Here is a 27,808-nt window from a genome sequence, read left to right on the forward strand (position 1 = left end):
GACTGCCATTGAAGTAGCGTTTCTTTTTACGTAATATCTATTTTAGTTATCGAGGTACTGATAGCAGGTTAATTAAATATGCCAATTTTGAATAATTACACAAAAAATGTATTTGTGTAGCAATATATTTCTTTTTTAATTAATATTTTGTAATGTATCAAAAAATACAATTACTTAGTTGGATCGACAGTTTCCATCAAGTGGATGATATGTGCCTGAAACGGAACAGAAAGAAATCCGTAGACTAAATGGTCCATAGACTTTATTCGACAAGTTTTTAAAGGACAACGAAATTATTAAATACTGTCCGATTAAATTAAGTCTTCAACGGTTGTTATGTTCTTTTTATTCCGAACTGCAGTTATTGATTTATTTATTCGTGTTCATTCATCTTTTAGCTGTAGACGATGAGATCATAGTCTAGAATCTATTTATATCATCGTCATCATCAGTAATGATCAACGTCTGCAAAACCAAATAAACAAAATTTATTTCAGATCGTTAATTGATCATGACATTGACGATGTATATACAAATCCACAACCACCTAATAGTTAGGTACGAACAGACGTTGTTCAGATAGTCACGCTATTATATATCCCTCATACTCGAAAACGAGTGCTGCTTGTAGATTCAGCTCTAATCTAGTGACTGAATCACTCTTATTTACTTACTCAACCACTTGGGAGTATATTTAATATTTACTCTATTAGAGTATTTTATTGAATCATCATCTATATAGGTATTAGTATTAACAGCACCAAGGAAAAAATCATGTAACTCCTATAGTAACAGTAATTTGATTTTTGGGCATAAGACATTGAGACTAACAGTTCAATTCAATGTAGCAATGTGATTTGTTGATAGGGTATCAAAATCACCGATATATGAAATCGTCATTAGTTCTTGGTGAAATCAATTGATAAGCTCTCGGTGGTATACAGATGTAGCACACCGCTTTATGGATGGTCGCGGGTTCGATATTTCGCATGAAACATAATTAATGGGTATGATTGTTTATATTGGTCAGGGTTTTTTTCGCATAATATTTACTATTTCTATCAGTTGTCTAATATGCATAACACACAAACTATGGTTTGAGACTAATCATCTCCCACTGGAGCTAGCATACGGCGTTACCGCCAACAGATGTACTACACCAATATAATTCACTAAAAACAACTCTTGTGTTGTTATTTTGGAACACTAACGTGTCATATCGTACCCTGTAATTTCACTGCCATATCTCAACTAAAACACAGATTACACAGCAAGCTGCTTTGGTTTCGAATTGGTGAGACAGAAGTCCTTGAAACTTAGTTCTAAAGCTGTTGCTTCAGTGTAAATAAAGAAAAAAAGGTCGTGAGAGGTGAAAACGGAAGATGAAGGGTTGTATAGAAGTATCGTTATTTTTTGGTTTGTTAATTAAATATAAATAAAGAAAAAAGAGTTGTAAAGGGTTACAAGGGGAGATAAAAGGTTGTATAGAAATATCGTCATTTTTAAAGCTAGAAACTTAAAATTTATATTTTAGGCTAGAACCCAGATGAAACTTTTTTATGTAGCTTTTTTTGCGTTACATTATTAAATGTTTTTTTCTTTATTTGCTCAAGGACACTATTCCATAGGGATGCGAGTTGCGGGCACAGCTAGTAGTCAATAATTGACACAAATAACACACAGTTAAACTAACACATTTATTATATAAATGAACACAGTTTACATTGATTCTTACTAATGTTTCCAACGTAACTATTTTTATTTACAATGTTCTATTAACTTATCGCACAAAACATTTCTTTACAATATATAATTTATTTTTAACTCGCCTGGAGCATTCTCATAAAATATATTTTCAATAAAATAAATCTCCATAAATATAATAATACTAATAATATATCTACTTAAATAATTTTACTAAACACTTTCAGCAAAAAATACAAAATGGCGGGATTTAAAAAGACTTCTACTTTTTACCTAATAATAATCTAATATGCTGTTTATTTTTACTGCTTAAATATAATAATATATTTTATACATTTCCTTCTGAATTAAATACGAAGTAATCTCGGCTCTACACGTACAACAGCACTACAAGGGAAAAGGGTATCTATTTTACATTAATTTTAAGTAACTATTTCTAATGCGTAATTTTCATGGACCTACTATACATCTAATATGAAGCTATATCATAGAAACATCGTCTATTTAATATATAAAAACAAATTTCAAATTGATAATAAAATCTCGTTGGCATGCTATACACACATCATTTTTCATACCCATATGGGTTATCTACGAATGAAAAGACGTATTATTTCTACCTACTAAAAATGATCTTACATTCTCTAATAATAAGGAGGTATTACATTATCAAATGTTGGTACATATAAGCACAGTGTATAATTTTTTGTAAATAGCGTAAATTTCTTTAGGTTTTTAGAAACTGCATCGATTATACAATGTTGATTATATTTAGGTATTTATGTATTTGATATTGTAATACTTTCCCTAATAGTGACCTCAAAGGAGCATTAAATTACAAAATACAAAATATCTAAATAAAAAAAACCTAAATTCTCCTAATATAAACTTGATACAAAAATTTATTAATAAGTAGATAACTAATTAATTATTCTCTTCGATAAAACAATCACAAAACATTTTCATTTCTACAATATGGATTTGTTTTAGAATTTTAAAATTTTATTGCAACGCATTAAAATAATGATAGAAAATAATTATGCAATCTATAATTATGTTATAAGGAGATAAAGAGAGAGAGGATTTTGTTATGGAAAACTGGGAATCAACTGCTTTCTTAAAAGATCTTCTTGCACTGTTTATTAGGTAAGATATTTACCAGAATAACTATATAGAGAAAGCTATATATACATAATTAATAAAATTATGAATATTTAGGCTAAGCCTAGGCGCGCCACTAGTAATATCGCCTTTATAAAAATAAGGCCCTATCATATTATTTTAAAACTAAAACTGCAAAGAGAAAACCTATCTGTTAGTTATATATTCCAGTATAATTTTTATTTAAAAAGTTTACTTATATATATAATTCTACCATATTCCTCCGAAACGATTTTTATGAAATTTTATATCCATATTCAGTAGGCTTGAGAATCGGCTCGTCTCTATTTTTCTAAGAGATAAAGGTTGTCCAACCCTAACATTTTTTTATAATGTGGCATTAAAAAATACATACAAGCCTAAATTTTCACCCTCGTATCACCAACCCCTACTTTTTAATAGCGATTTTAATTTATATGGCAAACCAACGTTTGCAGTGTCATCTAGTTATATATAAAAATATTCTAAATATAATTCTTAAAAAATTATATGAATATATATTGTCTACTATATATTTATCTATTATTGTAGATATGTGTACATTTTTCAGGTATAAATACAGTTTGATTAAATTGCTATAATACAAATTTATTGTATTTGTCACAGATTTGTTCGCGATTTGGTCCAAACTAGGTCGAACCAACATTTTGACATTCAATAATATTTAATTTAAAGTCCTAACAAAATTAAGACAGGTGAGTGTAAGTACCTAGCCGTATATTGTTAGTAATGGGGACTATCGAACCTGACATGTAGTCAGGTTGACTTCCATGTTATTCCCCCTAGAATCAAACGTGGTAAATTCATAGCGAATCAACCACGCTGTAATGGGCTAATAGAGCGGCCGCATACAACCGATTAATCGTCAGGTTGTCATATAGCGAATAAGGTTGCTCATAATGGTATTCGAGGAACCTGATGACTAACCGACTGTCTTACACCAGCCTTAGAGCAACATAACGACTGATGATTATATGCTGCATACATATATACATATATATGCAGTCGCTTTAACTTGACCGATTGATCTGAGCTTGTAGGTACCTACCACCAGTTCATTGATTGATTTTTTTATATACCACACATAGTAATAATTAGTACATTTAGCACTTAATCTAGCTAGATGTATGTACCTGCTAAATTGATTTTTACACAGGCTGATTTAGCCCTTATAACTATCTTTCAAACTACAACTACCTACTACTACTTATTGTTAATGAGATGCGACAGAGATCTATTACCTACTGTATTTTCTATACTTGCTGCTTCGAATGGCGTATCGATCCCGTGGTATTGAAACTCAAAACATTTCTTTTTCTTTCAGTTATATTTATATTCTAATTATAGATATAATAGAATTTCAAAAGTGAATAATTTACATCACTACAGACTTCTACATCAATTTTTTAAATAATTAGTAAAGAAGTTAACGGTGATGATAAGTGGTAGCCATCGCCTATATATATATCAGATTATGACGAAGATACCACTTAGGCGTTGCTATTCCGGCGGAGTAAGACGTCATGCCTCTTATCCTGTAATTTCACTCCTTTCAACAAAACCCCTAGTCCACCAATTTCACCTAGCAGCTTGCTTTGTAAGCTATTTGGTGTTGTTAACTTTATAAAACTTCATAAAACTATAATATAAATAATAAACAATAAATATATACTTTATAAAACTTCTGTCCACCACCAAGGACAGGAGTTTTAGAAAGTTGACTTTTATAAAGTCTACGTCGTTTAATTTTTTAATTATGATTACGTTTAGGTATTACGGTATGTTATTTTTATCTAAGTTTACAGCGTTCATAATTTTGTCTTTACTGACACTATTTCAAAGCGGTTCATACAATAGCTTATTTATTAAAAAGATAATTCTTAACAATAATTCTACTCGTTTTTTAACCGAGTTAGTTTTAAATTTATACGCACAAATTAAATTAAATTTATAACCACTATGGTTATGTTACATTTATTACGAATACGTATTTGTAAATTAATTTATAATTTTGTCGTGTTCACATATTTTGATGCTGAAAATAATTTAGTGGACATACTTATTGTAATATTAGAAAAAAACTAACGTCAACCACGCGTCAAGACTAGAAGATACTAACGATAAAAGTAGGTAACCATTTCTTTCGTAATACAATTTTGGAATATATTATACGACATCTAGAATCGTCGATATTTAAGTAGTTCTAAGATTTTCTATTCTATTTAAAATTAAACGTAGAGCCAATGCCGCCAAGTAAAGCGAGTGACTGGAGCTCCTCCGCGGATTGCTTCATGCTCTGATTCTGGAGATATACAGCAGGCTATGCGCTGGAACAATTATTGAAACATTAAAATGTATACTTTTAATTATTATTACTATGTTTTTATGACCCTACATTAATAAACAAACTGACACAAACTGATAACCTAGGATAATTCACACAGCGTCATCTAGCCACAAGCTAAACAGAGCATATGTTATGAGTACTAGACAACTGATACATAATGACAAATAATTAAATATATATTTTTTTAATCAAACTCACAAATATAAATTTATGCATCATGAGGAATGGAACCCGCGACCATCGGAAGTAAAGCGGTGTGTTAAACCGCTAGACTACTGATGCCGCCTATATACATGAACAGCAACAGAACTACTTGTCTTGGCACCCGTCTTATCCCAACAGTCATCGTCTTATACTGTTACCTACCTGCCGGCAGGTTCCTGGTGTGGTTACGATCTTGTACACAGCGACGATGGGTATCATCAGTATAGAGGAGCACGCCAGTCCCCAGCCGAGCACTACAGCCCACGGCGGGTATGTGTAGTGTTGGTACTGGAGCGGTTGTTGATACAGCAAGCCGAAGACCACTACGCCCTGATGCAGTAAGGTTTGTATGTTTGGATGACTTTGTTTACCGTACGGTATTGAAATGTAGATATATAAAGTGTGGAATGCATGCATGTGGAATAAAGTATGATATAAAATGTAGGTAATAATAATAAACTCTTTATTAGAGTAGGATAAGAAGAAGAAAAAGGTACATGAAAGAGATTCTATTAATATTACAATAGTTTTTTTTTGACAACAGCATATTACCTTTTTCTCTCAAATATTTTTAAAATTACCTTTTGTTACAAATAAGTAATTTTGGATTATAATATTTTTTGATCAAAAACTATGCGTTTCCATTTATACTTCCAATTCTCTGGTAATGCAAAACACCGATAATCTTCCACATTAAACCGAAGGACTGTGGTCGACTCTTCTCCTACCACAGACACGAAACAACGTGGCTTTTGGGATCAAATATGCAGCGAAATGTAGGCATGTCAAATGATAAGTCACAGTTGACAATGCCTCCGACTACCCCATCTAGGATAACTGCCGTGAATTAATATTAATTTATTTTTTATTACTTACAATTATAAAAGTAGGGCTGACAAATTTCCAACATATTCTCCAGTAAATCCCGGGTCTAAATCCAAGCATTTCTTCCACGTCATCAGAAAACCTTTTCAATCCTAAAACAAACCTTTTTATTAATAACGAAAATTCTAAGACTTACTGTTCAATAATAAAACGATTTAATGAACTTTCCAAGGGAAGCAAAGGAACACGCTGGTTAAGTTGCAGCAAAAATATATATTAGTAAAAATTTGGACAAATGAAATAAAGTTTATAAAAAGAAAAATTTTACGCAATTAACAGAGTCTTACCATAAAACCATGACACAGCGACCGCCTCAAAGAGTGCTGAGCAAAGCAGGGATATACCAGCTGCATACGTGTCCAGTAAGTGGAACATATAGATGCCACCCTGAAAAATATGACAAAAACAAGTTAAATAGCAACTCTTAAAGATTTTTTTCTAGTTACACCCTTTTTTTCCATAGACTGAAGGTCCACGCTCTTTTTGCGTTTTATTTTTATGTCCATTTTTTTTTCCTCGGTTTTCTTGCTCCACGAAAATATGTATTATGGCTTCCCGTAGTTTATCATTTATACAACTCCCCTATTACACGAAATCGCCTATAGATAGTAATAGTTCTTAGAGAGAGCGAATTTTATGTGTGTGATTTTTTTAATGTAATTGAAATTGCAAACAGGTTTACGGCGCACATGTTAAACGGCATAATTGGATATCAACCAACGACTATATAAGCTATTGAACTACACTATGGACATCACGTTATCATGTGACACCTGCGATACCACTAATTCCTAAGATGACATGCCTCTTACAATTTATTAATAAATTAATAAAGTAATTTAATATACCGAAACACAGCTTATAAAGTAAGCTGCTTGGTGGTTGTATTTCATCCACCTAGCAGCTAAGGTGAAGACTAGTACTTTTTAAACCAGAGACCACTGCAGACCACTGCATCATCATTTATCCCATTTTTAGGGGTCGACGCTATATATAATATTATAAGAAAACATTACCGGTGTTACGTTGATGCAAGCTACGCAGAACGATACGCAGACAACAAACAGAGTGAAGTGCTCTCGACGTAGCCAGTGCGCTCCACTAGCCCGAGCTTGGTCCAGTAGACCTGTGATCACACACTCCAGACCTCCCATCTGATGAAAACAATTAAAATTTTATATATATTTAGGAATATACATAGGAATGGGAGAAACGTGGAACAACCCAGTGACGTCACAGTGTGTGATGTGCTCATGATGTGAATGCAGTGCATGTGATAATTAATGACTAAGGCAAGCATCTTTATCTTCATATTTATCATCTTTACTTAAAAAATAAGCATAAAATAATAATTAGGATAAAGCTAAGTCTGTTTCAGTCAATTGTCATGTTCCACATAAAAATGGTTGAAGGAATTACAATCCAAATTTCACAGAAGATGTTGTTATGAAGTGCGTGCATTTTGGAAATTTGTATTAATATCAATAATAAGATATGTAACAACAATAACGAATTTAAAATAAATTACCCCAGAATCCAAACCGAGCATGATCAGCATAAAAAAGAATAGCATAGCCCATAAACTAGCTCCTGGTAGAGTTGCAACCGCTTCGGGGTACACTTGGAATACTAGTCCCGGTCCTGAAAATAATAATAAAGATAAGATGAAATTTCTAAATATTTTCACCCTATTTTTTTTATAAAAACCACAGATAACATAATATAATAAAAATTGACAAGTAAAATTGTTTAGCTTTGCTAGTGTTAACATAAAATCAGTAATTATATTACCTTCTGTAGCCACAGACGATATCGGCACACCCTGTTTATGGGACATAAACCCCAAATACGTGAAGATCACGAATCCGGAGAAAAATGACGTGAAACAATTCACAAGGGTAGTCACCAAGCAATCTCTGAAAGTAAAAACCAAAAATTAATTAAACAGTCAGACTGTTTAATTTTATTTTATTAGATACTTTAAGTTCATTAATTTTAATAATTTTATAATAGGTCAATTAATTTTGTTTAATATTGTGGAGTAATTAATAATAAACATTATAATTGTGATCCTTAAAGACGCCTACCCGATAAATGTACGTACATACATAATATATGTATGTAAATTAGTAATTACCCATTTATAAAAGAGTCAAACGTACCACAAAATAATTGTTCTTTTCTCTCCTGCCGTTTTCGCCATTTGAAAGAAAGTGACAAAACACTCCAAGAATTAAAATTAATTTGTTTGAGGCTTTAGTTTTAACGTAAAAAAAAAGTGTACACTAAAAGTATTTTTTTTTATGCTACGATGGTGACAAAGAAGCATACGGCCTTTCTGATGGTAAACGGTTACTGTAGCCTATAGACGCCTGAAACACTGACCTTTGAGGAACCTTAATAATCTCTTCTTGAAAAATAAAGCTAAGTAGTTATTGAAGTACCTAAGCACTTACGTTATTTTAGTGGATCCAAAACAGAAAATATATTCAAAACAATTATTACCTGTAACAGTTATTGTGAAAAGTATTGTAGCTCGCATATGACAGATGAACTCCAAAACCGGCGCCGACTGAGTAGAAGATCTGAACGGCGGCATCTACCCACACCTGAAATAGTTATTGTATTATATATTCTACACTAGTCTCCATTATTTAGGTAAACGCGGGCGGATAAACTATTTTACAACACAATCGTATTCCTCTGTTATCTTGGATTCATACGAGAGTCTATTTATTCCACAAAATTTACATTTTATACATATATATATCCTTTTGTTGATATAATTATTTCAAAACATATAAGGATTCAAATGTCATACAAAATTAGACGTCTCACATACAAAATTGACAAATGAAAAAAGACCTTAGCGACCTTTCGCTATGCCTATTATGTGTTTCTTTTTCTTCCTTTATTATTCTTAAAGAAGTCATTAAAATTTGTTTAATTTTGGAGAAGAAATATTTAAATAAGGGAAGAAATAATTTAATAAGAAATATTATTAACTAAGATATGAAATCACTAATTCCGCTGTTTATACGGGTATAATCAGACCGAGCTGCAATTGTCCCTTTCGATTTCGTAAGTGAAATATGGGGTGGAATGGGAAATGTGTAAGGATATACCATCGAAAAGTGTGGACACAGCTTAGGTCTTCAAGGTTACTGAGAGGTCTCAGTACTACAATTGTTAAATACTTTAGATGATTTAGATGCCCGTGATTCCTCTGTTTATATTTTTTGCAATAGTAATCATATAATAAATGCATATTAATCGCAAGTAGAAAAAACCTCCTCCAAAAGAGTCTGTCTCTTGAAACTGTACTCCATACTTTTCTCGATATTTGTACTATGTCGTCGCACGATTTTTTACTTCATCTGCCTGATCTGCGTTTTCCATCTGTGGGATACCAATATGTAATTATTTTTGCTCCCAATGTACTAGATATATACCTGAGTATCCTTTAATCTAGTCAGCTCAGGCTGCAAGTAGTAGGCGATGCCTCGTGTAGCGCCCGGCAATAGAAGTCCCCGCGCAAGCAATATGGAAAGTACCACGTAAGGCATGGTAGCAGTCATCCACACCACTTTACCTGTACAGACGTATTTTCAGCTTCAAAATGTACGCGAGAGGGGATTATTAGTAAAGGGAATAGTAATCACATAGCTAGCGACACCATGTCTAGTCAACCTCCACGCGGTTCCCCTGGTTGATACCTGAAGAATCCCCCGCAAACGTATATCACATAATCCATACTCAATATAAAATATCAAAACATCAACAAATTACAGAGTTTAGCTTAGACCTTCATGGGACGAGTCGATTGTGAAGTCAACTGACTACCCACTGAGCCACTATATTGCAACTCATATAGATAATATGTAAAGTATATTGATAGAAGTAAACATGTTCCAATTATTACAAAAATCAAATTTGAAATACCTACCTGCCAAATGGATATTATACAACTTCAAATATTGTTATAACTCAGTCTAGTGCCACTACACACACACACATGTGCCACTGTATCGTGGTAAAAACTAGACTGAAACTGATAGACCTTGTTCTTAGTGTATCAAATATATTTTATTAATGTATTTACTGCAATATAATAATATATTTAACTATGGGAGCCAACGGAATATCAGCGCTGTAAAGCTACAGATAAATCTGTAACTAGTGTAGCTTTATGCTGAGTTGGCTGCCTCTTGATCTTTGCGACACCAAACCAACTCCATTTTTTAATTTGTATTTCTTTATCTCATTTATGTTATATATTTGTAATTGATGATTAAGGCATTTATCTATCTATCTTATTAATAAAATATATATATATGACAACTTTCACTAACCTGAACTTTTAACGCCTTTAAAAAGAGATAAATAGAGTGTAACATACACCAAACCCAGACAGATTGCCAGTTGCCATTTTGGAAAGCCTAAGTCGTTCAAGCCCTCTGAATGTTGCATCTCGAGGACAGCACGACTGTAATAGAATAGAAATTAAAATTAGCAACGAGTTATATCTGTCTCACCTATTTCAGTTGATTAAGGTCAAGTAGCTTCTTTTTTAAGCTGTGTTTCGATTCTAAAAACACATGGCGGCAGGCAGACGATGTTGTCAAATATCAATCACAGTTTAAAAAAAATAGTTTTTGTACTGTGATATTTATACCTATATTGTGCTGTATTGCAAGATGATTATTGAACACTTTTTTAAATATACTGACAAACAAGCTGCCGTCCCACCTGACGGTAAAGTGCTATCTACATATAAATTACGTCACAACTTGAAGAAGGGAGGTCGAGACAGTGAATATTATGTGACTAGCAGGAGCTACATTTCGTGACGTCATATTTCAATATCAAATGTATAATTTTGGGCCAAATTTCAAACTGTGTCGTCAAACTAGGAGGCCGGAATCTTACAGATATGACTATGATAAGGATCCTATCAAAAATCATGAAACTTATGTAACGTAATTCATGTGAATAGCTCCTAAGTAATAACTAACGCCTATAGACATAAACAGCAGTAATAACGTGAGAATTGAACCGATTACTTACTGAAAGAACTCCGAAGCGGGCGTGAAATGCGAGAGAGGGCCCTGGTACTTAATGTCATCGGTTTTGTTAGTGCCATTCAGCCGGGAGGCGTCCCAACACTGTTCTGTGTTCCATGCATTATCACAATGTACCCACGGAAGCTCAGAGCGCGCTGATGACATCAGGAAATAGAATGCCCAACCTGTTGAACAATTTACACTGTAATTGTTACGTAACCCTTATGGCACACTAACTCTATCCCGAGGAAATAAAAATCATCGCTCCTTAGAATATCCTTCAATTCTTATCCCTGACGGGTCTAGGAAGCGGACTCTGCAAAAGGGCGAGCACAATAGATCTATGTGGGTCGCAGTGCTACAGGTCCAAGGACCTGACAATAGCCGAAATCCCAAAAAAAAAACCCTTATGGTCAAACAAACTGGTTTACCTGATGGAAAGTGGCAACCAACGCCTAAAAGTATAATCACGAACATGGACATCACGTCTTTAGGTGACATGAGCCTATAACGTTACTAATTTTGATAACTGAGACGCTCCTGTGTCTGACTTAGCTCTGTAGCTTGTAAATTCAGTGTTATAAACCCTCAAAATGGATACATAGTTTCTAAAACGTTACTTGAATGCAAAAATAGGTAGAACTTATACAATGGTTTCTATCCAGATGATTATAACCAATAAAAATTATTATAGCGTTTTAAATTAGTTAAAAATGGCCTATATTTCTGTTACTTAATGGATTTATATTATTTCATTTAATTCATGAGGCCATAAATATTCAGTGCGAAACCTGACCATCACTACTTAATGGAACCTGTCCAAAATGTTAACCTGACCATCACTACTTAATGGAATGCGACACATGGAAGCGCAATTAAACAAAATAATTAGGGAATGAAGTAGACTTCCGAAAAATAACACGTAATTTGATAAACCATATAAAGAACTATATTTCTATACCGACATCAAAGATTTCTTTGGATTACTCTAATGCTGTTAGCCGCAGCTGGCCTTTAGTGATTCACAGGACGATAGCTTCACCTGCCTGACGTTACGACTTTAGTCTAAGTGTACTGCTAGGGGTTCAAATCTAGGCTCTGACCATCGTAATTTCGATCCCCGTTTGAATTTGATGGGGAATAAATCAGAGAGTCTACATCAAAAATTAAACAAGCAAGTTTTACTTGTGATTTTTTTCACATATTCACGCTTTATATACATTCAATATTTGAATCGATTTACAAGGTTGATTGGGCTGTAATCGAGTTGCTGTTGATAAAATTTAATATTTATCATATGGTCGCAGTTTGGCTTGCATCCAAATTGATATTTCACCAAACATACGTTCGTTGAGTAACGAAATAGGATTTATTATCAAAATTTTAAACAAAACTTACCGATTATAACGTTGTAGTAAAATGAGACGTAAAACGCTACCATCACAGCACAGAATCCAACACCTGAAATATATAAGTTTCACTTAAAAAATTCAAATCTACGTCCTTAATCTAACAGCTTGTTTGTTCATTTCATGCGAGTACAATAAATCGTTACTCTGAGGACGAGAAAACTCTCTCTCTCAAAAAAACAGTATAATATTTCTAGAATAGTATTAAATACATTTAATTATAACTTACAGTTTCAAACGAACAAAGACGTGTGAAGGTAGACGTATATGTCTGTCAATAAAAGATTTTATAGCATTTAACTCTACATAGCATTTATCTACTTCACTACAGCTCTACAGTTTACCCGTGATCAAGACGGTTAAAATATCGAGAATTCGATAAAAATAAATAAACCGTGCTAAGATTCCGTGATTTCTCCTAATTATACGTATGCGATAGTAACAAATATTTTACCTTTAAACAATGGGCAAATTTTCCACAATGTTATCGGCCCTTGACGATTGTACTGCCCAAGTATCAGTTCCATGTAAAAGAGAGGTACTGCCCCGAAGATCAACATCAAAGTGTATGGAATGAGGAAGGCACCTATGAAATGAAAACATTTATATACAGTGAGAGGTATAAAACGAGAGTAGTTTGCAGTGAGAGAGAGTTTGTAGTAAGACAACACGTGTATTTATTTTTTCTTCGTGTACACGTGTAGCGGCATGTAGTGGAATCTTGACTTTTTTATAATAAAATTAGTTTATACTACTATATTTTACTATATTTAAAAATCATATTCTAAATATTGTAAGTTTCTTTATAGGTATTAAAAATATATGTAATTTTGAGTGGGGGTGGGAAATGGTTAGTCAAAAAATCACCGCGTCCCCTTGATCGTATCATCAAGAGGAAACCGTGGGAGGTAAAAATGCGTAAAAACATCAGGTGGACGCTGGCAGCAGCTGATGTAATATTCTATATTCAAAATTATTCTTTATTTCTTCTACTGCTACAGAAAAAACATTACATACCCCCTCCGTTTCTGTAACAGAGGTAAGGAAACCGCCACACGTTGGCCAAATCGACTGCGAAGCCGATGATGGAAAGCAAGAAATCTGCACCTGTCCCCCACGTCTCTCGACCATCGTTTGGTTCTGAAGTGTATAAAATTAATAATTTCGCTGGCGTCACTTAAGAGACAACATTATTACAATACAGAATCAACATTTTTCATTATGCTATACTTCTATTGGTTATAGCATGATATTATATAGCCTATAGCTAATCTCGATAAATGGGCAATTTATAATATTAATTAAAATAATTTCACAATTATAATATATCCACTAGTTCCTGATATTAGCACATTCAATCAATAAGTATTGAACAAAACAATGTACATATACCAAATGAACTTGTATGAAAATAAAAAAAAAAATATTTTTGAAGATTTCTTAAAATCAGTAATGTATGTAATTTATTATGATCATGACATAATAAGTACACATAACTATTAGAAAATAACACAAAATGCATATGATGTAGTTGTCTCAAGAGTTAGATTTTTAGTAACAAATATAAAATCTAGAGTCACAGCTAAAATAATGTATAATGTAATGATGTGAGTCACGACTAATATCCGAGATGGGGTAGTTAGAAGTCAGAAGAACTGTCGATCGTGTAGTGAACGCAATACATGACATGCCCACATTTCACTCGTGGGCTCGTCATCTTGAATACAACGTGGCAGGGGGCAAGCCTACCGCTGACCTTATCGTCGGCGGTAAATCTAATTTTGCATCCTATTTTTATTAAATCATCACTATATCTCACAATTACATTGTCAGGTGGAAAATACATTCCACACATGGCAAAATTTACCAAGAAATATTTTGTTTTAGAATGATTGTACATAGATCATACTAACAATATAAACGCGAAAGTTTGTGCGTATGGATAAATAAATGGATGTATGGATGTTTATTACCCTTTCACGCAAAAATGGATTTTTATGAAAATTTACAGCAATATAACTTATACATAACAACAATAAATAATGCGAGTAACATGGTGATTGTTATAGTACTAATCATAGTATACAATTTGTTAATATAATAAATGAAATAACTACTGATGTAGTACACGTAAGAACAATTGACCCTAATGTTTGTCTGAGAAATAGTGTCCTATTAATACATTAAATTTTAAGACTAAACAGATTGTAAAAATAAGATAGTAAGATTATAATGTTGAAAATGATATTTACCTGCTTTGATGCTATTAGCACGGATTCTTTTAGAGTTTTCGTTATAGAAACATTCCTCCTCGATTTGGATTTTCGGCTCCTCTGAGGGAAAATTTGTAAATCAAATTCGTTTTCACAATCTTATTTGTTAAGAACTATCTATCTAATAAATACTAATAAACCGATAGGATATTTATTTCCTTTCTTGTTATCTTCGACTTTCTAAAATTGTTATATGTATGTTATGTTTGTAAGCAATTAGTAATAAGTTTAATTGTAACTGATTGCTACATTATTCAACATATAATACTTAATAATGTCTGGTACGTAAATTACCGTTTAGTAATTGGTAATATTATCACTGATTCTCATAAAAACTATATAAGATTCCTTCAAAATATAAATTCTCTGTATGGTAATCAAAGGCATACGCAACAAGATAACATTTCACAAGTCTACAGTCACTTTAATTTTTTAAATCCTACATGGAAGCTTAGTTAATGCCGATGTTCCTTCAATGGATTAATTTGATTTGTTATCTCCTACGAGTGCTGAAGCGTTAGACTAAATATAATTTGAAAAACAAAATTTCTAACACTTAATCGTTGTACTATGGTGTCTTGATCTATAAGTTTTAGTAATATAAGGACTTTCAGCGTCGTAGCTCAGTAGCTTCGACGCTCTTAAAATATCTGTAGGTACATAAATAGATTTATTTTTACATACTTTTGTAACATGATAATGTCACTACGGATCCTTTTGTTGACTTGTGATCTGTAATAGAAAGTAGAGATTAGTAACTAATTAAATAAGGTAAAGTAAAGTATAAGGTAATTTTGCCAAGTTTTATCTATTATAAAAAAATGCATTTGCTCTAAGAACTATTCTGTCCAAAGTATACTTATGCAATTTTAAATAACAAGAAAGTTCTATTGTCAGTAACTATATGAACTGTATATATAATAATATTAAATATATTATAGGTATCCCACAGTAATTACAATAACATAAACCATCTTGGGCCATTAGTTTGCCTTTAAAAATCGTTATGAGTCTATTCCTACGAATAAGATACGTACTTACTCTAGTAATTGGGTATTTTCTACAGATAATTTCCTAATTTATCTTTGTACGTAATATAATATGTACCCGTGCACTGTCAGGATAGATCATAGGTCTAGGTATACCTACTAATATTATTAAGAGAGAGAGAAAATTTTGATATGAATGATAAGAAAACAAACTCCGAAACCACTGCATCGATAAGAGACAAAATTTTACTATTTTTAAAGTAAAATATTTTACAATGAAATATATAACATTTTTCGTCTAAGTCAGACAGCACCCGGGCAAAGCCAGGCCGGGCACTAGTACTAGATAAAAGGCTAAATACCTCCGTGTCGATAGCCGATGAGTTTCCGATAACTGGCCACTGTCCCCCATTTCCGCGCACAAATGCCCTTCATTCACTCGCGTCTTAATAATGCCCCGGAATTCGGCCTGGTTTCCCGCATAATGGCATGCCGGTGCGGAAAAATTTCCCAATAATTCCGCAAGGTGCCGACTATCGGCATTCAAAAATGAAGGCGACGGATTCCGCGCACTTCGGTATTCATCGATAATTTGAATTTTAAGAATGCGTTTCATGTTTATTTCTTTATAGCTTCACTACGGAGATGATTTAATTCTAGGTGATGAGATGTCTTTGTCTATTATATGTATACCATACTTTTATCCGCGAATTCTTTATCCACAAACTGAAAGTGTATGGATAAAGAATCCCCTATTAAAAACTCAAAATATAATCCTATTATTATTATATTATATATAAGGTATTAAGGATTTGTTCATTTGCATTATATCATACAAGCTTTTCTTGATAATTCGTATCCACAAACTTGCTTCTTATGTTTAGATTGTACGGTTAAAAGTAGGCAGTGAAATTACAGGATAAGAAGAATCATATTTGATTTTGATTTTGAAGCGGTCCTTAGTAGTAATGTAGTTGAGTTCTAATGGAAACTTTATGGATAACGCCATATGAATTTGCCACGATGGACTGACTGCTCTAGCTTCATTATTCTAATTCTATCATTCATAACTGGTGGTGAGCAACATATATCGTTAGCTCAGGCAGATATTCAATTTCATCAACATTTATAAAAAAAAGTATTCAAGTGTCAACATACGATAGACACAATTTTGGATATACCTTTGTATTATAATTATATGTAATATATTTATAACTATAAATAAATAAGAAATATTCTATATAAACTTTTGGTATTACTGAAAGGGTATAAGAAATCTCTAATCCAGTGCTAGTATTCATGTAATTGAAAATTTCCCCAAGGAACGTTGGTCGAAGGTCGAAATATAAAAATATTATAGCAACTTTTCTTACAACATTTTTTTGGATAGACAACTGTTGACTCTATAATAAATATTGGCAATCAGAAGATTATTATTGAAGCTAAAGTATTAAATACCCTGAGGACATTTTCATCCTGTCGAAACGGGAATATAAATTGGTAAAACATTTTATAATAATCGTTAGGTTAAGGTTTTTATAAATTTCGTCACACTTTAAGGTGAGCATAAGGTAGGGTTGACAAAGTGTGACGTTGTGTGACAAGAGGCGGAGTTCCAAAATTGCGTGTGTCATATTTCAAAATACTACATACACTTAGTATTAACTGAAAACACGAAATTAGATTTATTAACGAAAACAGTTCAATTTAAATAATATGTGAAGCCTCACTAGGAGGTAACAAGGACGGGTGACTTATGAATGGCTCCTAACCATTATTTAACGACTTTGAATAACACAAAGTTACTTTTAACAACTATTACTCGCGACTCTGTCAGTACAATTTGGCTATATTTTTTTTATGTTTTAATTCCGTCAATTGTAAAACATTTAAAAAAAAAATGCGTGTTATCGCGTTACTACATATATATTACGCCTCCAATACCACTCATACGTTCCTATACCAGAGGAATAAGACCTAATCTGCACTCTACGACCAAAACACAGCTTGCAAATCAATCTGTTCGCCGCAAGCCGCATGAAAGTGAGAGTGAATTAACTGAGATTCGCATAGTGGTATTTTTACAGTCTACCTCTAGAAATTATATCTTTAAATTCCTACATTAAATCTATGCTTACCAAATGCTCTGGGCGTACTACTAGCAGAGCAGTAGCCGTCGTCTCGTACACTGCGGGCGCCAGGAGTTCCACTGTTGCCGCTCGTGCCCCGACTGAGAAGCGCTGGACTGGCGCGCTGCTCTTCGTAAGAAGGTGCTGTATGGGTCACCACCCCGCCTCCGCTGAGAGATGCCTGGGTATAAAATTAATTTTAAACTATTGTAAATTTGGAAAGAAAATCTTACTGAATTTTGGACACATTGGGCCAGAGCTTCATAACTCAAGGTTTTAACGGCAGAGCTCTTCTTTTGATTATTGTTAATCAAATAAACGTTACAACAACAAAATATATTACGAACGATACTCGGTTTCATAGATCAGTAACCTACAATCTCATTGGCGACGGATGACAGTTTTTTTACGAGTGATCCTAAATGACCAAGAGCTGACCAATTATTGATAAAGTGTGGTACGTAAATGTGTGGGACTCCCCAATTCAAATGAGAGGACACCCAGATAAGATTAAACATAAATTTACATCAAAGATCAAAAAACATTTAATAACAACTACCCTTTAATTATTATAGGATATGTAATCGATGTCATTATATTCGGTTTGTACTATATTTACAAAAAGGAGTTTAGTTTTTATTGTACATGCTCTACTTAGTATAAATCTAGATGGCGTTCTGTAAATTACTAATTACTAGGGATAACCTTCTTTATTTATTACTATATTTTAAAATTATAATTCTACTAACCATAATAGGTACTTTACTATCATGATATACATCGCTGTCATAGTTCAGCCTCGCTCTGTTGGCCGGTACAGAGATATCTGCCTTGTCCACTCCTCCCCCATTGTGATCCTATGAATAATAAGAAATTACAGGATAAGAAGCGTGACATCTTAGTCCTATGGAATGACAACGAATGAGTCGTATCACGGATGTCACATGATAACGTGATCTACGGACATCACGTTATCAAGTGATATCCGTGATACAACTCGTGCGTTGTCATTTCAGAGGACTAAGATGTCTTGCCTCTTGTTATGCCAGCTGATCATGTCTTGCCTCTTGTTACCTCTTACCATAAGGTAGCCCGTCAGTTTATTTGCCATCACAATTACATAAAAAACAATAATCTATGGACTTGGTGGTATAGTTATTTTATAGAATCACTTGCTTTGATTTTTTTTTAATGGGTGGTGATAGAAAAGTCCATCCGCTTGCGATAACAGTATACGCTGGCGGGGCACCGTTTGATTGGATGAGCCTAAGGATTAAGGACAGGTCAGGTAACCAATCATGGAGAATTCACCAATAATTAACGATTATTAATCCTAGGTGTAATGCTTTACTAACAAAGGGCTACTAGTCCCTTTTCGCTCAATAGTCAATAAATAATTGTATGAAAATACGCAAATAAAAACCTTTTGTGCTTCTTAATATTAGAATATATAGTATATTATCATATCTTATCGGTGATATTCAACGGTCGCGGTGGCCTAGCAGTTTAACACACCGCCTTACTGCCGACGGTCGCGGGTTCGATTCCCCGCACAACACAAACATTGTATCTTGAATACAATGTTTGGGTTGTGCGGGGTTTGTACTCTTGAAGTATGATTGTTTCTGTCGTTCTCAGTGTTTTCTATGTATAATATGTATGTATTTACAAAAAATATATATAGCAATGTATTTGTATCAGTTATCTAGTACCCATAACACAAGCTTTAGCTAGCTTAACTTGGGTGTAGATAGCGATGTGTGAATTGTCCTGAGATTATTATTATTATTATATTATTCTGTTAAATAATGTGAGAAACACAAGCAAATGATGAGTTTAAATTAACATGGTTTTGTCTATTCAGGTTTTGCTTTTATTATACTGTCTTTGTTCTTTCAGACTAAATCCAACGTAATACTATTCATAATGGAATGAGGGTTAAGACCATAGTGTACATAATAGTAGAATCTCGTTATTATTATACTGGTATAAATGTAGAGAAAACTCCGCATGTAACGCGTAATTAATAAAATATTATTATTTATAAAAGAAATACGAAATTAATATGACGATTGTCATTTCCAGACCCTTTATCTTTCTTCTCATAAAAAGGTAAAGGGATATATTATAATATAAATGAATAGAATTTTGGATTAATTAATAAACATTAAACAATATTACACAGTTAATGTTCAGGTATGTTTTTAATAGCACATATTTTTTTAACTAAAACAACATAACTTCAGCACTGTAGTGAACTCCTTGATATATTTGTATATTATTTCTAAATTGAGAGTAAAAGTAAGAGCTATATAACATAAATATCATCTACTATGTACCAGTTTTGTAACCAATAAATTTCTTCATTTCAGCTGCACTCGCCCACTATCGTTTATTGTAAAGGCCAGCTGCGGCCATTAGAATAATTAAAAAAAAACACATACAGACAGACACACTTTAATGTTGGTAATATTAGTAGTGATCAAGATGAGACATACCTGTGGCCTGTGGGGTGAGGAGCCGCGCCGGGAACCGCTGCTCGACGACCTGTTGCTTGCTTCTGAAACAACGTTCAAATATAAGACAATACTTAAGTTGAAGATTTACTTGAAGACATTATTAGTGATACAATCAATAATGAATTTTTGTGGTCAATTTAAGACCTTGTTTTATGGGTACTGATGGTCGGTGATACTTTGATCGGTGATATAAATACTTAAATATTTTTTTGTATATGCATATGTATGTATTTTTTGTATATGTATAGAAAACACCCAGACTGATGCAAAAACGAACACACTACGAATATAAATATTTGTACCGTGCGAGGAATCGAACCCGCTGCCATCGGAACCATCGAGGAAAGAGGTGTGCTGGACTACAGAACCCACAGTTTATTATAAATACATATGCAAACCATCATAATCTGAAACTGGATTCATGAAATTTGTTTTGGAGATAAAATAAAAACTTATTACTAGAAGTTTATCACTGCAGTGTTTGCAGAGTTTACTATCGTTATACTTAGACATAAATAAGCTGTACTATATTATATTATATCAATTAATTAGACATGAGTGATTTTATATGGTATCAAATGAAAAAAGAAACTGAATATGCTATACTGGACTATAGGGGGATGCCTAAACAAACAGTACGTCAGGCACTTCACAATATCCAATATAGGAGACCCGCCCACTGCAATGACTGCGTATATATTGCATACATATACAATAATATACATACATACACATATACATTCATACACATTGAACTATATTTGTATACAACTATACTTGTATCTTTACGTATAATCCATAAAATAGTAATTATGCGTGTCTATTTATTTCTGAAAAATTACTATTAATTTTACAGCGAATATGTTGTTAATAGAGCAAACATAAAATATCTTTATTTTGGCTTTATTTAACAACATATTCGCTGAAAATTGTACAGATTTTATAAAGAGATAAATTTTGTGAGCTTATTATTATTATAGATACTGGCTCTACTAAACCAATTTTGAACATACTTACACCAATAGAAAACCACGTTTTTTGTGATTGTCATTAGCTTGTACATTAATTCGAAAAATGTAAAGGCTTTTGCATGATAAAAACAAAAATGTTTCTAACGAAAACTCTAGAGAAAATGCTTGATAAAGCCTACAGTAAAGTCAGTGACTTTTAGATTTCTTTTGGTAGTCAGGAAATAAATCATAGCACTCAGTACTAACCGAACCACAATCATAATTTCATCACAAGTAAAAATGTTTACCGCCCAACAAAGTGAGAAAAGGGTAAGCTGGTCATAAATAAATGTACAACTGTACGTATTCGGAGGCGCCACTAGACTTGAAATATTTTTTCTCTGCCTTTTTGTATACGGTTTATTAATAAAACATTTATCTATTAATGTTCTATTACGAAATTCTCACAGCATTTGATTTTCATAACTCGTTATCTACTATAACACGCATGTATTATACATATAAACCTTCCTTTTCAATCACTCTATCTGTTGCTGAAAACTGCATTAAAATCCGTTGCGTAACTTAAAAGATATAAGCGAACACACTGCAGCGGTGACTTTGTTTTATACTATATAAAGATTTGGAATATATAAAAACAAAAATAGAAGAACTATTTTTATTTTAATTAATGATTTTAATTTCCTACGGATAATCAGAAAGAAATATTGAGTTTTTCTGAAAAATTATTTTTAGAGATATGCTCGCTTTTGTACTTCTCATTTATTTAATTATTCTTAATTTATGTAACTTTTCCTGTGTAAATTAAAAAATAAAAAAATTAGGTAATACTAGAATTTTTGAGGCCAATATATTGGAAAACAAAACCATAACTGTTACCTCATTAAAATTAATTTATACACAATAACTGCATTCGCATTTCACCTGTCACCGCCAGCCTCTAGATAATCACAAACACAAAACTTACGCAGGTATTAGTTTATAGTCGGAAGGTAGGATACATTTCTGTGCATTATGCAATTGTTTAAAGTATTTAAATTATCTATTTTCATTTCTCTATTTATCGACTCACGTATCTATTTCTTCTAAACCCGGAACGAATTTAGATTTTATCTATATTATATACATACAAGTTATACGGCCTACGTCATACTTACTATATATCCATAAGTAGATCGAGATAGGATGGCACTAAAATTACAAAGGAGTAAAATTTGTAAATTTCTATGTTCGGGGAAATCTGCATACTACTGAACCCACTTCAAAAATTATTTTAGCTTATTTATCAAGGATGGCTCTAGGCCTCTATAATATCATGCTACGATGAATAGGAGCGGAACTGCAATAAAAAATATTGCTAAAACATTACGCGGGTTGGCTAGTTATTAACATAAAAAATAACCTAAATTCATAAACAACAACACAATGGAAGTATAGTGAATAACCTTTTATTAAGTTTATGAGAATATTAAACAGCAGAGGAAAAAATAACGAAAAACAACGACTTTTCTTTATAAATATCTACTATTTATACATATGTAAGTTAGTAGACAAGTTTATTTAACTGCAGTTTCTGTTTTCATTCTAAAACTGCGCAATAAATGGAGTACCTAAGTGGTACGACCATTAATCTTTTAGTACGTCTTCAGAATACTTATTCAGCTAAAGTATTTCTATTGAATTTTTAAATGGTATTCTGGTCAACCTCCTGTTTTCAGTAACGCCAGTCCTTAATAAAAACTTGTTGTTGAAAGACATTGATATATTAAATACAAGCAATTGATGATCTTCCTAAATATGGCAGTTCATTTAACATGGCATTGCGCATTCGCCTGCGTCATTAGTCCGGTAAAGCAACAAAAGCTTGCTACGATTAAACATCAATAGCACAGTTCTTGGTAAAGGTCTTACTACCGACGCGATGATAGCACCGTCTTAGTATTGTAACATCACATATACTAACTGTATACGCTGGCGGGGCAACAGAACAGAATAATGGTAGGATGAGTATTATCTCAAATAGCCCGTCGTGGTGAATTTATCATAAAATAAGGAGCGTTTAAAGGTAACATTGGTAGTAATTCAACTACTAGGTACTTACTAACTTACTAACTTAACTTAACTTACTACGTATTCTCTCTCTCTCTTATTCTTTATTCTCTGGTATCACGTTGATAGTCTCTGAAGTTTTTCTCTTGTATCGTTTTTGTACCAATATTTAGCTACATTTCTACTATATTGTAATTTACATTTTACTTTAATAGATACTTATACAATTGCCCCCTATAGACGACATTCTACATTTTAACTATGTCACAATGGTCTTTGAGGTTGAGAGTCAATATGTCCCACGTATTAACATCTATTTACTTTTAGACATTCGCGGCAACTCTACGAAATGGGTCGGGGAGTTTCAGTGGGTACATGTGCCCCCGGCATCAGCGACCATCATTTCAAGTTTATTGACATTGTAACAAATCATGACTTTACAAGGATGTTTTATATTTAATAATAAAATAAAAATAAGGATAACAGATTAAAATTATTTAAGACAATATCTTAATTAATATTAGAACATTAATTGGGCCCAAGTTAGTATTAAAATATAAATTTAATTTTAGAATATAACTAGTCTGTTTCATGTATTAGATATATCATTTATTAACCACAGATCATAATAATATATAAATAAAAAATATATCTTTTTTACTTGGATTAACCAAGTATTTCTTTATTAAGACAATATTAAACCAGTGCTACACTATTATGTAATACTTACCAAAGGAAGACTACTTATAAAGACAAATGTCAATCAAAAGTTTTTTTTTATTATTCTAATGTTGTTGGCCTTAGCTTGTTTTTACAGCTTTACTAGACAAAAATGGCACTCAAAAAACTTCCAATGTAGCTGAAGGCCAACTCCTACCTGACGGATACTACTTTAAGGCACCGCTAGGGGTACGAACCTCGGCCTAGGGCGTCGGAATTTCAAGCGTGATTTACTTAATGATATCGAGTCTTAGGACTACTAATTCCGACACCCTGGGCCGAAGTTCGTGCCCCTAGCCTAAGTTGTATCCGTACATTTTTTACTTAAATAAACTATGAAAATTACTTAAACATTAAAAACATTATTTATTATTAATTGTTTGTTGTATTACTCGTATGTACAGATAGGTGTGACTGACTGAACACAGTCCTGCATACGCTTTTGAAGCGTACGTGTAAAGGCGTTAAACCATGCGTTAAAATCTCTTCATTACACGCACGTTTCTGTTATAAACGAATATATTTACCTCGGCCGTCGCGAAACTCCCCGGCGCCGACACTGTTACCCAGAATGGGCATTCCCGCCATACCGACTGCTACTCTCGCCACTTCTTCATACTGTGAGATCTGTTTCAACAAGATGGCATATTAACATGCAATTTATTTAAATATATGAGGCTTAGAAAATTCCGTAAACATGCCGGAGGAGCTGCAGAAACAGATCAGCCCTAACTGCATCTTACATACATTGTTTTTCTTTTATTTCTTAATTTATTTAAAGACTTCCATCATTATTTTGGTACGTCAGTATCATTGTACCTTAATTAACAATAACAATCAAAAAATTATAAAAATAATATTAAACTTGTTATTGTGTGATTATTTATTTAAAATAACATTTACTCAAAAGTTTAACACACAAGTTTCTTGTTCATTTCCCTTGTGAGTTTCGTTCCGAATGAGCGGTAGAATAAAAAACTATTCAAAAGAGCTTCTATTGAGTTTATTTGAATATAGAATATTTATATTATTAATTTTAATAGTTTTCATTTTACCACCGCCTTAGTCATAGGTTCCGTTACTACAATAAGTAACATGCCTATAAAATTCTGTTACTACAATATAAAATATTATTGTGGTATTATAAAATTAAAAGAACAGTATCAAAACTGATGTTTGCTCCTGGCTATATTAGACATACTACATATTAAGACAACATACAATTTGGTCGGTTAATGTTCTTAATTTAAATAATATATATAAGAAAAAAGAAAGTTTGGATGCGTCATCTGCCTCCGAAAAATATAAAACCGTTGCGTGTTAGTCTCTATAGTATAAATAATGTAAACACGAAGAAAATTCGTGATGTTGAACCATGCGAAAAATGTCGCAAACAACAGGGTCATTGTTCGTAGAATATTGATACTCTGGAGATTCTCTCTCCATAGTTATGCATTTATATTCTTACACTATGTGGCGTTTTATATTTATTTTATTCATTACGGTAATTATTAATTATTTCTTTTTATATTAATGATTATTTGTTTTCTTGTTATCAGTAAGTAAGTTCTTAAATTAAACGATGTACCTAATATTAGACAAAACTGAATGAATTTTGTCGGTATCGGTATTTTGACGGTTTACTTTTTAGAATAAAACTAACCTATATTCTTTATTTTTTATGTTTCATTATAAAAAGTAAACCGTCAATAGGGTTTCTTGCCCATTTTCTTAGTATTACAGTATTCCTATAGTAGGTATTAAAGTTTTCTTAATATAAACAAACAACCAACGATCACAAATGGCGCCTCGTTCTTGTACTCTTCAATTAAATAAAATCGAATTCGAATGCAAGGAATCAAATTCATGTTCGAATAAAATAACACGGCACCATTAAATGTCCACGGCGTAGGCACCCTGTAGTAGGGATGCCACCAGTACAAGGAAAAATCTCTTACAAATTAGAGGTTTTAGCTCTTAGTTACGAGTATGTTTCCACCCTCCTTATATCTATCTATCTTCATATCTTGTACAGACTTGTAGTCTGTACTAGATATTGATCTACGACAATCAATCAAAATATAATGTATGAAGTTTGAGAGACTAATTGAGCTAAGGTACGAAGTTTTATAATATTTTTTTTACTTCTTCGTATAAAGCTATTTTAAAGTTGGCAACCCTGGCTTGTACCTATATAGAATTTCATAGTGTCTGAGGTTTTATTATGCCAATTTGTAACGAAAAGGGTTATGGACTGTTCAGACATTTCAGGTATATGATAGAATCTAAATACACTTACTACAGATTATAATTACACAATACTCACGCTTTGAAGATCCTCTCCTATTAATGCTGTATGTATACTTACAAATTTCGATATTAGATAATTATGTTACACATAGATCTAACTTTATATGTATTTTTTTAGATTTTCTTTTATGTAATAGAAGAAACTTAAATACTAATTTCGCTCACGTCACTCACTCAGTTTGTCTTATGGTAGACTGGTAGAGAAAGCCATTTGGTATTAAGTTCTATATTATATTTTAATAATAATAACTCCAGTGAAATCATACAACGTCATCTATGTCCTAAGCTAAGCAGAACTTATATAATGGGTGCTAGACAGCGAATAATAAATACATTTCTTTTTTTTAAATACATATGTAGTTATAATAGATATAGAAAAAAAACCTAAAAATATAAACATACATACTTATGGGACACAGTTTCCTAAATACATCAATATAATAATTGCAATCAATTATAGCTAGTAAGACAAACTTAATATTGTAATACTAAGCACTACCGTGTCTATACTGTGTTACATTTTACATTTTGCTAATGTTATTTAATATATAAGATCAATATTTTTATGTACATATTGTCAGTCAATTATCATATGTAATATACATCCATCGGAAACGGACAACAGCGTATCATACCCAGCATTATTATACAGTATTAATGATACTGTATAATAATGCTGGGTATGATACGACAGCAACAATACTCTTGAATATAAATGTTTGTACCGTGCGAGGAATCAAACCCGCGACCATCGGAAGTAAGCCGGTATGCTAAACCGCTAGACCACCGAAGCCGAAAACAAATGTCAAACAAGAGATCATTATTTTTTATAACGGCAGCGTAATTTGTTTTGCACTACTCAAATTGCACAAAATGCTTCACAAAGACCTCCCCAGACGCCTTCACAAGGTCGTTGCTCGCACTTCAAGCGTAACTTTTATTTTCCATTACAAAGTGAACAAGTATTTCACAACAAAAGCACCTTTTATCCTCTTGTTTTTATATGAATATCATTTGTATTTAATATTTTAATAATTTTCTCTGGATTAACAGTCCTAAACACAAATTAAATTGT

At 32.5% G+C, this 27,808-nt stretch overlaps 1 protein-coding gene across 1 annotated transcript; it reads right to left on the reverse strand.

The window, feature by feature from the left end:
• Nucleotides 1–5,093: 5,093 nt before the first annotated feature.
• Nucleotides 5,094–25,044, reverse strand: LOC131849891 (sodium-dependent noradrenaline transporter-like). The gene is made up of 20 exons (XM_059200031.1): nt 24,951–25,044; nt 20,663–20,724; nt 18,914–19,021; nt 18,174–18,345; nt 15,731–15,778; nt 15,026–15,106; nt 13,791–13,913; nt 13,228–13,359; nt 12,763–12,825; nt 11,369–11,549; nt 10,654–10,787; nt 9,754–9,893; nt 8,807–8,910; nt 8,093–8,217; nt 7,830–7,942; nt 7,318–7,455; nt 6,589–6,688; nt 6,293–6,393; nt 5,579–5,746; nt 5,094–5,192 (listed from the first exon to the last, which is right to left on the reverse strand). The coding sequence occupies exons 1-20, from the start codon at nt 25,009–25,011 to the stop codon at nt 5,094–5,096; spliced, it is 2,253 nt and encodes a 750-aa protein (XP_059056014.1). The 5' UTR covers nt 25,012–25,044.
• Between the last annotated feature and the right edge of the window lie 2,764 nt (nt 25,045–27,808).

The sequence above is a fragment of the Achroia grisella genome, unplaced genomic scaffold (assembly GCF_030625045.1).
Source record: "Achroia grisella isolate CSIRO2021 unplaced genomic scaffold, CSIRO_AGI_Agris_v1 utg660, whole genome shotgun sequence".
Classification (NCBI taxonomy): Eukaryota; Metazoa; Arthropoda; class Insecta; order Lepidoptera; family Pyralidae; genus Achroia; species Achroia grisella.

Excerpts from the sequence above, each read along its gene's own strand:
- LOC131849891 (XM_059200031.1), bottom strand. The coding sequence starts at position 25,011 with ATGGCGGGAATGCCCATTCTGGGTAACAGTGTCGGCGCCGGGGAGTTT. Across the intron at positions 18,346-18,913 it reads ATAGTAAAGTACCTATTATG|GCATCTCTCAGCGGAGGCGG; the intron begins GTTAGTAGAATT and ends TTTTATACCCAG. Across the intron at positions 6,394-6,588 it reads CGCTGTGTCATGGTTTTATG|GATTGAAAAGGTTTTCTGAT; the intron begins GTAAGACTCTGT and ends GGTTTGTTTTAG.